We start from the raw sequence: 14,985 nt of genomic DNA on the forward strand, positions 1-14,985 counted from the left end.
GTCATGGAAATAAAAACAAAAGTGAACCAAGGAAACCATAAACAAAACGAAAAGATAACTCACAGAATGAGAGAAAATATTTGAAAACAATGTGACTGACAAGGGATTAATCTCCAAAATTTACAAACAGCTCAAGCAGCTCAATATTAAAAAAACAACCCAATCCAAAAATGGGCAAATCTAAATAGACATTTCTCCAAAGAAGACATACAGATGGCCAATAAGCACATAAAAACATGCTCAACATCACTAATTATTAGAGAAATGCAAATCAAAACTGCAATGAGGTATCACCTCACACCAGTCAGAATGGCCATTATCAAAAAGTATACAAACGGGCTTCCCTGGTGGCGCAGTGGTTGAGAATCTGCCTGCCAATGCAGGGGACACGGGTTCGAGCCCTGGTCTGGGAAGATCCCACATGCCGCGGAGCAACTGGGCCCGTGAGCCACAACTACTGAGCCTGCGCGTCTGGAGCCTGTGCTCCGCAACAAGAGAGGCCGCGATAGTGAGAGGCCCGCGCATCGCGATGAAGAGTGGCCCCCGCTTGCCGCAACTAGAGAAAGCCCTCGCACAGAAACAAAGACCCAACACAGCCAAAAATAAATAATAAATAAATAAAAAACAAACCTTGCCTGGAAGTCAAGAGATCTTGCTAAATCAGTTCCAAACAGTTGACCTTTGAGCAAATCACAACTCCAAGCACTATTTCCTCATGTGAAATTTACCTGTTTGGGCTCTAAGGGCTGTAGGGGAATTCTATGGTCGAGTCCTTCTAACACTTAACGGGGCTGCTGCATCTGACCTTCTGTGGCCCAACATTACAGTCCAAGATGTCCAAGTCTCATGACCCTCTATGCAAGATTTAGTTAGATGCTGGCTTTAAATTCCTAGAGTCAGTCAGCGACTGCTATAGACATCTAACTTTATTTAGTTTGGTAAAACATTCTGAGCAAAGTAGCTGTTAGAAACTGCAAAAATCAGCATGTGTCAATTAGAAGTCTAGTGCTTTTATCTTAGAGAATGAACTTCCTATTTCAAGGAACTGCCACCAAGTGAGGATCCATTTCACTAACTTGGAGGAAAGATTAAAGCTGGGTGGGCAGAATGCTTGATCAGTTACTAATTACACATTAACAAGATTATCCATATAAAAGTTAATTAGCTTAAATGATATAAAATTATGATAAATATTGTCTTTTTATATTGTTACCTTTAGTTTGCTGGCATCTATGTCTCTTTGGCTCTATATACACTATTTAAAAGCAAAAGTACTACATTTCTTTAATAAATAGTCTACAATCCCCTTTCTCTACTTATTCACATACATTCCTCACTGATTTGGATTGAAGATACCACTTCACATGAAGGTAGCTAAATAATTCACTAGTTTCCATCAGCTTAGGACATCATTCTTCCCTCTCTCCTATAATCAGAGTGTAAGAACTGAAATAATCCTTTCCCAATGAAAGTCTGATTTTGAATTTTATAATCTTCAAGCAAAAAATGACAGGCTTCTTGCCACACACAGCTCAAATGCATGGTGTGCTGACAGCCATGTTACTGATGAAAAGTTACTGTTTAAGAGGAATGAGAGTAGGAGGAACAGAGCTGACTTAGTAGGTGAGCGTTAAATATCTTTCCAACCTTCACATATTGCAGCGGGCTTATTTATTTAGACACTTGAGAGTTCATACTTTCTATTTCATTGTGTGTATTTAATATATTAAATTTACTGGCAAGTATTCAAGTTTCTGTAATTGGGGCTTCTGAGAAATGAAATGAAAGCATATGCTCTCAGAAGCACTAGGGAACAGGGTAGCCCTGGGTCATCTTACACTAAAGCAACCCCAGATGTCACCAGTGCCATCAAGTGGTACCATGACAAGCATCACAGGGAGAAAGAAGAGCCCCGTGTGGTACGGGCAGGGCTGTGCCTCCAGCTGTAGCACCAACTGGCTGTGGAGAGCAGCTCATTTTCCCAGCACAACTGGCTGCTGCGCTGGGACACAGTGTTCCCCTTGTAAAGAGAGAGACAGCTCAGCTCAGAGCAAGGAGGACCCGTCAGGCTCCCTGTGCCTTAAAGAACGGCAGGACTGCCAGAGACCACTGAACAAAGTTTCTGAGGACGATGCAAACTTACCCGGGGTCAAAGACCCCTGGAGTGCGGCAGGTTGGTCCAGAACAGGACTGTAACATCATTAGACGATAGTTCATCTTTCCTAAAAGCTCTGGGTCTATACTTTTAGCAATATTATTGATTTGGTGTGGGTCTGCAGTCAGGTTATAGACTTCTACAAACACCTACAGGAAATGAAAAGATGGAGGCAAGAAAAAAGCAAGGGTTACATTTGAAGAAATACTCATGTGAGTTATTTCTAAATGGGAACGGAGGAGGCAGATTAAAGACCAAGGCCCAGGAGAATATCATCCGGTCTCAAGATTCTCAAAAAGCCCAAGGGTATAGAGGAGACAATGGAGCATCTGTTCTGGGGGTTGAATTGCTTTGGGTCTATGGCCCACATGCTGGAAAGGGGCCTCCAGCATCCCTGTGCCTTCAGGCAGTCAGGAGGGGAGAGAGGGGGAGAAGCTTATTACCTTCTGTAATTAAAGCAGAGAACCGAAGGCTGGACCCTCAAATGGCAAGGGCTCAGAAACTAGACTTAGTAATGAGGTTACTGAGTGAGAGCTGACATTTGAAGTTTATCTTTGCCTTACAATTGTGAAGATTCAAATGAGAACAGATACGAAAGTACTCTAACCTGTGTTACAAAAATGTTAAGTTTTCCAATTTTAAAAAGCAGTTTTGGATAAATAACACCAATTGAGGAAAAATACAATATTATTTCTAAAATTAGACACATCTAATATCACTATTTCCCCATAATCTGTACTTTGTTCTCCAAACTGGAGTTAGTGATAGGCTAAGAAGATGTACTGTAGATAAATTTTGCCTATAAAGGCTTCAAGTAGCTGCTCTCGGACTATCACTTTTAAAGCAGAAGGAACTGAGTTTGAGGGAAGCTCTCTTGCTTGTTGTCCGAAGTGCTCAGAAGCTACAAATAAATAGAGAGCAAGTCAATTTCTGAAAAACACGACGGGCACCGGCTCCATATGGCAAGATGTGGGCTGCCAGGTGGGGTAGGTGCACACTCGCTGATAAACAGTAAGAAACCACACGGGACGGCAGTCAGTGTGATCCTTCAGATAATCCACGCTGATCCGGGCTGGCTGAAAGCCACCTTCCTCCAAGGGTGCTGCCTTTAACCTGCTAATCTGTTTGATCAGCACTGGACTGCACTGTGGTGGCGACAGAAGGGTCTAAACCATGCTGGTTGCCAAGAAACTTTCTAAGAGAGGCCCCAACTCCTTTCATCTCCATAGAAGTTGAGGCACCTTACCTTCACCCCAAACTTTCAGAGACGCAAACAGACCAGGCATGTAGCATCCTGAAAAAGTGAACTGCGTGCATTTAAAGTGTAAGTGTGGGTGATGGTGGGAGTGGAGAAAACCCCACCCAGCAAGGTGAGTTAGAGAAGTCAAGTATGGCCTTGTGCAATCTTAGTTCCTTAACTGACGGAAACCCAAGGTCAAGTACAGATAAGAAACCCATCCTCCCCAGGGAGCATCCTTGGAATTGTTCTTCTGCCACGAAGTTCAGCCAACAAAGCCCTGGCAGTAGACACAAGGGGTGGGGGAGGCAGCAGGCCCTCTTACCTCCTGGTCATCAAACTCGCAATACTGTAAATTCCACATTTCTGACATGGTCCTCACACAGGCATACGTGTTGTTATATGCATCTTCACACACACAGTCTGGGAAACATTGCTGTAGGGACATTTAAAAAGTTAACTGAAGAGCATTCTTCTACAGTAACGAATGCGACTTGCTTACCACGGCGGCCAGGTTGGCTCAAGCCAGACATACAACTGGACAGAAGTGAGGAAGCCTTTCACAGAGAAGTAAATCAAAAATAGATGTGAGGCTCTGTTCCTTACTGAGGGCTGACTGGATTAAGGAAAATGGGGTGTGGCTGCTTTGTCTGTAGACTTGCCATCCCTGCCTGCTACTCTCCCGACAAGAATTAGCTGTAATGAACACCTGTAAAACGTATGGGTTGGTAAGGAGAAGAAATCAATACACGGATGAGTCACTACGAAGGTGTATTAGGATCTTTCATCCTAAAGGGTTGGAGAAAAAGGCTAAAATGAGCTTTGTGGAAACATCTGTAAGTAAGTTGTTTATGAGTGCTCTTATCACCAAATAGGACTTAGGTCTTATTCCATCCTATCTTCCATACCATCTTTTGGTTGGTTCTTTACTATACTGTAACACTCTGGTGTTCGGCTTCCATTTGGAGTTGGCTCTCCTATTTCCCATTCTCTAAAGAGAGGCTAATGTCACTGTTACCACCTCCACGACCAGCCTGGCTGCCACCAAATCAAGACACACGCCATGGCACGGTTACAGGTGGAAACGCCGTCTCTCTGTTGGATGCCACTGATAACATCCCTAATGAAAAATGGTACCGCGACTGGGAAGGGTAGAAAAAGAGGAGGGGGTACTGATAAGGTAAGAAGATAAGCAGATATGTGAACTTGTTCCAAAAACCGGAAGAATTCGAAGTGCACCTTCTGACAACAGGTGGGAAGGATCATTTTTCAGGATTATTTTTACCTCTGTCTATCTCCTGATCTCCCAGAGTCAAGTGACAAAGTGACAGGAGGAGGACTCAGATGAAGAGTTTCAGCACTTGGCACATCTAAACCAATGCCATACTGTGCTGTCAGTGAGAAAGCTACTAAGCCAACTCGGGCTACACTCACGGACACTCCAGGACTCAGGGAAGGACACGTTGGGTCGGTGACGTTACGGCCTTCTCCTTGATATTCCACCAGGACATCCGATCGCCAAGTCAGATTACTGGCTCCTTTCTAGAAGGAAGAGCAAAAGTGGTTTCTGTGAGGCATGTAGACTGTGATAAAGATGTCATTCATTAATAATGTTATTCATTCTACTGCTAAAGGGGACTTGGGAGTCAAAACACATTGGACTGTTCGTTCAGTAACTGAAGGGAATGACTAAAACAGAGACATTTGAAGGCTACCGAGTATCATGTTTGGTATTTATAGAGTCCTCACAAGTGATGTGAATTGCTTTGAGCATTTAATAGTTATTTCCCAAGACTACTTCTGTGAAGCAGGTCAGGAGCTAAGCAAGAATCAAAGTCACAGGGCAAGGTGCTGAAGGTTCAGATCAGAGTAAACAATACTGTCTGCAAACCCTGTAAGAACTCTTCTAAGCTCATACTGAGAAATTCAACAGGGCTGGTGTACTAAGGACTGTATTAGGGTTGAAGTACTTCCTGATGGTCAGAATGAAGATACCATACATATATCAACTCATTTACTTTTTGCTGCACATCAGTGGAGCAGAAGGAAAGCAGCAGCAGCATTTGCAGTGGGGAAGTTTAAGACAGGTACACAAATGGCGAAAGGAGGAAGGATCTGGGAGTTAGAGGGAGTTTGGGATCAAAAGAACAACGTGAGCACAGGATGGAAGCAGAACACCTGGTGGTACGGGTTCCTGATATCCAGCTTTCAGACAAGGAAGCAGTGCCAAGGCAGGTGGAGAGGCAGGCTGGTACCAAACAGAAAAAGGTCCTGATAGCAGGCTGCCCACTTGTTCTACAAAGAGCAGCAGGTGATGGGAAGCTACGGGAAGGAGGGGTGGGGAAGGGGGTTTGAGCAGGGAAGTAACACAGCTAAGGCTGTGCTTTAGAAAAGTCGGCCCAGCCGCAGAATCTGGAGATGGAGTGAAGACAGGGATGGGGAGGCCAGGTTAGAAGGGGCTCTTACTATTTTTTTTTAATTTGATTATAAATATTTTAATAGAGGATCTGTATGATACAACCAAACAAGACCTAAATCAATGGAGAGACATATCGCATTCATGGATTGGAAGACTCAACATAATAAAAGGTCAACTTCCAACAGAATTTTTTTGTCAACATGGACAAGCTTATTCTAAAATGTATGAACAAAAGGTAAAGGCGAAGGGGCTCTTAAAATGGTCTACAGCCTTAGTAGTCAAAGTCTGGTTTGTGGTCTATCAGCAACACCTGGGGGCTTGTTAGAACTGCACAATCTTAGGCCCTACTTTAGCCTTAAGGAGCCAGAGTCTGCATTTTAATAAAACCCTCTGGTGACTCATAGGCACTGTGAAATTCGAGAAGCACTGCTCCAAAACAATGGTGCTCAAAATGTGCCCCCAGCAGGATCAGTATCTGCTGGGAATGTGTTACAAACACAAATTCTTAATTGCCCGTGGGAGTGGGGAGTCATCTGCATTTGAACCAGCCCCACAGGCACCGCTGATGAATGCTAGTTTGAGAACCACGGCTCTAAGGACCCGAGTGGACCTATTCAGCCTGGTGACCACAGTGGGGAATGCGTGATGGCCTGCACAAGGCCGTGGAATGCCACACTGCCTGGAAAGGGAGTCAGAGAAGAACGTATTTCCTAATCACTATGCTATGATGAAACCCGAACAATCCTGTGCCGATGAAGGTCTCAGAAACCCTAAGTCACAGGAGACTTCAGAAGCTGCCGCTCCCCTGAAAGAAACCATTCTGCCAACCCCGAGCCACGGAAGCTGGGGGTCAAGGGAAAAGCTTATCTGTCAGATTTGAGTGGACCTCAAAACCCCACACTTAAATGTCAAAGTATGTAGGGGTAAAAAGAGTGCCTGGGAGGTCTAGAGCAGAGGCCTCTAACTTGGCTGCAAATTAAAACCACTGGGGGAGACTTGAAAATCCCAAGGGCCAGGTCACATCTTGGGCCAATTAATCAGGCTCGCTGGGGCTGGGACCCAGGTGTTAGTATTTTAGTTTCCCAGGTGATACTAATGTGCCACCAAGTTTAAGACTGATGGTCAGGAGGGGTCACGGTCTGTGCCTTTATAGTCTCTGTTGCAACTATTCAATTCTGCTGTTGTAGCAGGAAAGTAGGCCAATCAATAAATACATGGAGGCTGAGTTCTGAGACACCTTCATTTACAAAAACCGGGGGTGGGTTCGACTTGGCCCACAGGGGTTGGCCAATCCCTGGTCTACAGCAGCCCTATCCAGCAGAACTTTCTGACTGAAATGTTCTGTAACTGTTGCCCAATACAATGGCTTCTGAGCAACTGATATGTGGCTAGTGCCACTGAACAACTGAATTTTTCATTTTATTCTAGTTAATTTAAATAGTCTCACGTGGCTAGTAGCGGCCTATTAGGGCAGAGCTAGAGGTATAACAGCCACAAACTGCTCTGCAGCCCTAATACATCAGAGGTTTCACTGGACCAACCTCCAAAACAAAACAACAAGGCAAAGAGCCATGTCCTAAGTGGCATTTCCAAAACTTTGCAGAGAAATTAACTATGAAATAACATAATGATTTTAGCCCTGTAGTGAAGGGGTTTTTTTTCCTAATTAGAAATAAACAAGGTATACAGTATAAGATTTGTATGGGAAGAGTTAAGAAATGTAAATTTCCCTCTATCTGATCTATAGATTCACTGTAATTCCAGCCGAAGCCCAAAATGATTTTTTAGGCCATCTGAAAAGCTGTTTTTAAAGTTTATAGGGAAGAGAGGTAACCGCCTCTTAGGATACCCCTAAGAACAATGAGAAAGGCGCGCCCACGCAAAGATTTAACATACAGCTTTATAACAAGATAAAAAGATACTGGTTCAGGGAGAGACAGATCTGTGGAACAGAAAAGACAGCTGAGTATTTACAGAGAAAAAAATGAAATTGGATCCCTGACTCCTACCACGCAAGAAAACCAATTCTAGATACATCAAGGACTTGAATGTAGAGGCAGAACTACAAACCTTTCAGAAGAAAATCTGGGAGCATTGTTTTCTGACCTCAAGATTCAGAAGCATTTTTATAAACAAGACACAAAGAACACTAACCATAAACTGAGATGATTTATACATTCAACTCCTGTGTTCTCATATCTTAATGTAGGGAAAAGACAACAAACAGCAAGAATATAATGGGCAAAAAGAGGCATTTCACAAGGGAAGAAGCACAAAAGGCATAATGAAAGATGATTCACTGATCAAAAACCCAATTTAAAAAAATGCGTAAAGGATCTGCATAGACCTGTCTCCAAAGAAGACATACAAATGTCCAATAAACATATGACAAGATATTCAACATGATTAGTCATTAGGGAAATGTAAATCAGAACCACAATGAGTACCACTCACACCCACTAAGACATAATAGAAAGACTGGTAACAGCAAGTGCTGGCAAGGACGTGGAGAAACTGGAACCCTTTTACACTGCTGGTGGGAATATATAAAACGGTGCAATCACTTTAGAAACAAGTCTGGCAGTTCCTCAAAAGGTTAAACATAAAATCACCACGTGACCTAGCAATTCTACTCTTAGGGATACACTCAGGAGAATAGAAAACATTAGTTTGCCCCCAAATTTATACACAAATGTTCACAGCAGTATTATTCGTAATAGTCAAAAACAGGAAACAACCCAAATGTCTTGTCAACTGATGGGTGGATAAATAAATGTGACACATCCACATAATGGAATATTATTCAGTAATAAAAAGAAAAGTACTGATACATGTTACAATGGGGATGACCCTTTTCAGCCAATCACAAGAGACCACATACTGTATGATTCTATTTCTAGAAAATGTCCACAGTAGACAAATCTATAGAGACAGAAAGTAGATTAGTGCCTGCCTGGTGCTGGGAGAGGGAGCAATGGGGGAGTGACTGCTAATGTATTTGGGGGTTTCTTTTTGGGGTGATGAAAATGTTCTAAAATTAAGATTATGGTGTGGCTGTACAACTCTGAATAACTGTAAACTTTAAACTTCTGAATTGTATAGTAAGTGAATTAAGCTGTTAAAAAAATGATTCATCTCGGGCATCTCTGGTGGCGCAGTGGTTAAGAATCCGCCTGCCAATGCAGGGGACACGGGTTCGATCCCTGGTCTGGGAGGATCCCACATGCCGCAGAGCGACTGAGCCTGTGTGCCACAACTGCCTAGCCTGTGCTCTAGAGCCTGCGAGCCACAACTACTAAAGCCTGCACGCCTAGGGCCCGTGCTCCGCCACAAGAGAAGCCACCACAGTGAGAAGCCCGCACGCAGCAACGAAGACAAATGCAGCCAAAAATAAATAAATATATATTAAAAATAAAAAAAGATTCATCTCATTAATAAAGAAATGCACAGTAGGACCAAATATAATTTTGATCTTTTTCACCCCCTAGATTGGCAAATATTAAGTAGTCGGACAGTTTCATATAGAGCAAAGGGAATTCTCATAAGTTACTGGTGGGAATGTAAACTGATGACGATTTTGTACAATAACTTGGTAATATTTGTAGGAATGAACATGTGAGGTTCCTGTAACCTTGGTGCATATACACATGCTCACTGGGAAACATGTATGAGAATGCTATAGAAGCAATGTTCCTAGAACAAAACTGGGAACACCACAAATGTACATTGACAAGAAAACATGATCAAGTAGTGATGCATTCCTTCTTACAATGGAATATTAGGCATCTGTGAACAATATGGATCAATTTGCAAACAATGATGAATTGAAAAAAGTCCTGATTACAACTGGTAGAATATCACTTTTACAGTGCAAAACAAGACAAGTATTTTTCCCCCCAAGATAGGTATGTTGTTTAGGGACACATCCATGATAATTACTAAAAAATAAAAGCTAGAGATTAACAACCGTAAAATTCAGAAAAGTGCTCATTTGTATGGGCAGGTAAGGGGTGGGATGGGGAGGAGCCCATAGGAAGATGCATCAGTATGGGGAATATTTCAGTTCTTAAATGGGGTGATGGGTTCATGTGTATTTCTCGTGTTTCATAACTTATGTGAGTTACGGGTATTCTCTTGTATAAATCATATATTACCTAATAATAAATTGTGATAGACTCAGACAAATCAATGAGGAAGAGTCATCTATAATGAGTATTGATCCTTCAAACTTCTCTATGCTTAAACATATTTACATACATATTTAATGAGAAACATGCTGTTTTGAAACTTTTTCTCCCTATAGTATGTGGTGGGCATGTTTCCAAGTCAATGTATACATACCTACACCATTTAGTGTTGGTTTAACAGTCTATTGTTTAATTGTGCCACAATGTGACCAATTCCCTACTGTATATTTAGGTTTTCAATTTTCTTCTATTAATACATGTAGTTTTTTTTTTTTTAATTTTATTTATTTATTTATTTATTTTTAGCTGTGTTGGGTCTTCGTTTCTCTGTGCAAGGGCTTTCTCTAGTTGCGGCGAGCGGGGGCCACTCTTCATTGCGGCGCGCGGGTCTCTCACTATCGCGGCCTCTCTTGTTGCGGAGCACAGCCTCCAGACACACAGGCTCAGTAGTTGTGGCTCACGGGCCTAGTTGCTCCGTGGCATGTGGGATCTTCCCAGACCAGGGCTCGAACCCGTGTACCCTGCATTGGCAGGCAGACTCTCAACCACTGCGCCACCAGGGAAGCCCCAGTACATGCAGTTTTTATACTTAGCTCTGGGCAGTGCTAGGCACTAGGTACTCAAATATTTCCTTTTTTAAAATTTCTTTTTATTTATTTATTTTTGGCTGCATTGGGTCTTCGTTGCTGCGCACAGGCTTTCGCTAGTTGCAGCAAGCAGGGGCTACTCTTCGTTGTGGTGCACGGGTTTCTCATTGCATTGGCTTCTCTTGTTGCAGAGCATGGGCTCTAGGCACGTGCGCTCAGTAGTTGTGGCTCATGGGCTCTAGAGTGCAGGCTCAGTAGCTGTGGCGCATGGGCTTAGTTACTCCACGGCATGTGGGATCCTCCTGGACCAGGGCTTGAACCCGTGTCCCCTGCATTGGCAGGCGGATTCTTAACCACTGCGCCACCAGGGAAGCCCCCTCAAATATTTCTTGAATGAATTTTGTTTTCTTAAAATAAATTCTCAGATGGGACTGCTTGATGTGTATTTTGCAGTGATGGGTCTTGTTAAATTAGCCTACTGATAGCTTATACTGATTACATTTCAATGAACAGAGTCTGAGTAGCTTTCATTTTCTCAAACTTCTGTAAATACAGGGTATTAATCTTTTTAATCTTTGCCAGTTTTACAGGCGACAGAGGCCTCCTTTAGTTAAGCATTTCTTTGATCAGCATTGAAGCAATTTTTTTGCACTGACTTTGGCCATTTTTAATTCCTCTGGGAGTTGACTATTCACTTCTTTTGCCCATTTTTATACTGGGGTATTAATCTTTGCTTTTAAGAACTCATCTATTAAAACTAATTACCCTTTTTCATGTATGTTGCAAATATTTTCCCAATTTGTCACCTGTTTTAATTTTATGATGGGGCTTTTGGGGGAGAAGGGAAAAAGGGAGGATATAGAACTCTGTTCATGTGTGTCCCATCTTTTTTTAAGAAAACTACTTCCCACGACAGATAAGAGAAAAATTCTATCCTCTGCTCCCCTAATTTAACAGCTTTAAGATTTAAATTTTAAGTCTACTTATATAACCTGGAATTTATTTCAGAATCTTGGCTCAGGCCTGATTTAGGGCTTTATACTCACCAAAATGGGCAAGAAAGACATCCCATCCATCTGTGTCTTATTCAGATTGTAGCCAGCGATGTCCAAAATAGTAGGACCCAAGTCAATGTTAGCAACGAGCATCTATGAGAAAGAGGAAAAAACAGTCAATTGATCTAGAACACAGTTTGTCCCATTTTCCTTTTCTATCTATACTAGAGTTCTCTTCCCCCCAACCCACCTGTGAGACAAACAGCACTTACTATTATCTTTTGTACAACCCATACTTCCTACTGCATATATTCAAATATAACTATAATAATTTAAAATACAAAACATAAAGCCTTATAAAGTTTATAATACATGCTCCTGGGAAGTTAATGTTTATTCTACCCATACTGTTACCACTGATAAAAACATTTTTCAAGATTCCTTTAGGATTGCCTTGAGTCTGTTACGAACGATGAGAAAAATGTCGGGCTATTTTATACAAAGTGTTTTCCAACTTGATTATTCTTATTAGTTCACTAAACTTGACTTCAAATTGACTCCTGACGTTTTTTAAAGGCTCAAAGGTTGAATGCTTGTCACCAATGAGGATGTTAGCCTTTTTAATAGTTTTTTGAAGTGACAACACTGGTAAGAAATGTTTGCAGTAGTTTTTGAAGACTGCAGAAAACTCATCCCAACAATGCATCAATAAGTTTCCTTAAAGAGCACAAAACTTGGATGTTTTTATTTTTTAAATTTATTTTCTTTTTTAAAAATAAGTTTATTTTATTTATTTATTTTTGGCTGCGTTGGATCTTCGTTGCTACACATGGGCTTTTCTCTAGTTGCGGAGAGCGGGGGCTACTCTTTGTTGCGATGCGCAGGCTTCTCATTGTGGTGGCTTCTCTTGTTACGGAGCACGGGCTCTAGGCACACGGGCTTCAGTAGTTGTGGCTCACGGGCTCTAGAGCGCAAGCTCAGTAGTTGTTGCGCATGGGCTTAGTTGCTCCGCGGCATGTGGGATCTTCCTGGACCAGGGCTTGAACCCGTGTCCCCTGCACTGGCAGGCAGATTCTTAACCACTGCACCACCAGGGAAGTCCCAAAACTTGGATGTTTTTAAACAAAGATTCTAGAAATTAAAGACATTGTCCAGCATTTATACCTTGCCATATCTCCTTGATTTATTGGACTATTTTTCTTCTGTATACAATATCGCTACCAGGCCTAAACTAGCATAGTCCAAAGTCCAATAGGGATAGAACAGGAGTCATACGTGTAATTTAAAATTGTCTAGTGACCACATTAAAGTAAAAAAAAAAAAAAAGAGGTGAAATTCATTGTAAATATTTAAATATTACTATTTCAACATGTAAGCAATACAAAAAGGTGATGAGATTTTACTTTAAAAAAATTTTTGAATCAAGTGTTTGAAATCTGGTATTTTACAATTATAACATCTCAATCTGGACTACCCCATATATGTTCTGGCTCAAGAACCACATGAACTTTTGTAGCAGAGAGTCTAGAAGCCACGTGGTCACAGGCTAGAAAAAGCCTTGGAGTGATGGAGACAATCCACCAGGGAAACGAAGGGAACTAGTGTTCACTGAGCACCTATTCTGGGTCAGTGCTTAATGCTTATCCTCATTTAATCCTCCCCACAGTCATAGAAAGCAGTATTTTCCCCATTTTACAGATGAGGAAATGAAAGAGAAGTAACTGACACAAAGTCAGCAGCCTGTAACTGGAAAAGCTGTCGTTTACTGGAAATAAATAACAGTCTTTAAAACTGTTGAGAGGGACTTCCCTGGTGGTGCAGCGGTTAAGAATCCACCTGCCAGGCCTTCCCTGGTGGCACAGTGGTTGAGAATCTGCCTGCCAATGCAGGGGACACGGGTTCGAGCCCTGGTCTGGGAAGATCCTACATGCCGCGGAGCGACTAAGCCCGTGAGCCACAACTACTGAGCCTGCGCGTCTGGAGCCTGTGCTCCGCAACAAGAGAGGCCACAATGGTGAGAGGCCCGCGCACCGCGATGAGGAGTGGCCCCCACTTGCCGCAACTAGAGAAAGCCCTTGCACAGAAACAAAGACCCAACACAGCCATAATAAATAAATAAAGAATCCTGGTCAAAAAAGGTGATGATTTACTTTCTAAAAAAAAAAAAAAAAAATCCACCTGCCAATGTAGAGGACACGGGTTCAAGCCCCAGTCCAGGAAGATCCCACATGCCACGGAGCAAGTAAGCCCGTGGGCCACAACTACTGAGAGCCCACGTGCCACAACTACTGAAGCCTGCTCGCCTAGAACCCGTGCTCTGCCACAAAGAGAAGCCACCACAATGAGAAGCATGCACACCACAACAAAGACCCAATGCAGCCAAAAAAAAAAAAACAAAACACAACTGTTGAGAAAACTCAGATCATCTCAGGAGAAGCCAAATGGGGATTTAAAAAAAAATCTAATCCTATTAATTTAAAAACAAAACCGAAGTACAGACATGAAAGGCAAGAAGCACCGTTCAGTAGCAGCCAGGTTTCCTGGTAGCTAGGATGGCTCCTGGAGGGCAGAGTGATACACATATCCTGGCTCTGAACCAATCAGTGTAACTCTGCAGCTGTTGGAAATTACCCTTCAGTGGCAGGCAACTCACGGGAAAAGCAATCCATATGTTGCTGAGGATAAAAAAACACAAAAACTATGTCTCTAGGGATTACACAAGACCCGGTGTTAGAGATATCTTTCCTGGTTCCAAGTACCCCAGGCAGACTGAGCGGCTTAGAATACAGTGAACAAGAGTGAGTATGAATACAGAAGAGACCATAGCAGGAAAGGAGAGACAAGCAGAGACACCACCTCCAGAATCAGATAAAGGCAACAAGACTCCAAAATGTGACTGACAGATCTCCAGTGATGTCCAGAACATGAATGAAGTCAAGTCAGTCCCACAGGTATTATTAACATGTCCAAGGCACCAAAATAATAAAACCCACAGAGATAAAACAGTGACTGCCAGTCTCAGCAGGAATTGCCTCGAGCCATCAGCAATGGGTGGGAGCGCCCTCTAGTGGCAGTTTGCTCTATGGGGGGAGGGGAGGAGAAAGGTCTGCAAGATCCAGGACAAGTCAAGTAGCTAATTCGGCACAAGTACCATAAACGCCATCACCAGGACTCTTTCTTCCCAGGTATCTACAATGATCACATCCTCCCTAAAAATGACGGACAAATTCTCTTCCTACTGGGTTTTGTTTGACTAAGACGTAGAGTCTCAAAATTAGCATACAGTGTCAGGAGATGGGAGACTTCTAGTAGATACCAAGTATGGGTGAAGAATTCAAGAAAGAATTATACCTCTCTCTGGTTTTTTTTTTTTAAATTTGTTTATTTATTTATGGCTGTGTTGGG

At 42.4% G+C, this 14,985-nt stretch overlaps 1 protein-coding gene across 1 annotated transcript in view; it reads right to left on the reverse strand.

Moving 5' to 3' along the window:
• The window catches only part of GNS (glucosamine (N-acetyl)-6-sulfatase), a 52,394-nt gene that overhangs the window by 7,666 nt on the left and 29,743 nt on the right, over positions 1 to 14,985 (reverse strand). Inside the window, exons 10-13 of the mRNA XM_082351247.1 lie at positions 11,632 to 11,733; positions 4,827 to 4,934; positions 3,718 to 3,828; positions 2,144 to 2,304 (exon numbers count right to left, since the gene is read on the reverse strand). Coding sequence (XP_082207373.1) covers positions 2,144 to 2,304; positions 3,718 to 3,828; positions 4,827 to 4,934; positions 11,632 to 11,733 — 482 coding nt within the window. The remainder of the gene's footprint in view (positions 1 to 2,143; positions 2,305 to 3,717; positions 3,829 to 4,826; positions 4,935 to 11,631; positions 11,734 to 14,985) is intronic.

The sequence above is a fragment of the Balaenoptera borealis genome, assembly GCF_965194805.1.
Source record: "Balaenoptera borealis genome assembly, chromosome: 13".
Classification (NCBI taxonomy): domain Eukaryota; kingdom Metazoa; phylum Chordata; class Mammalia; order Artiodactyla; family Balaenopteridae; genus Balaenoptera; species Balaenoptera borealis.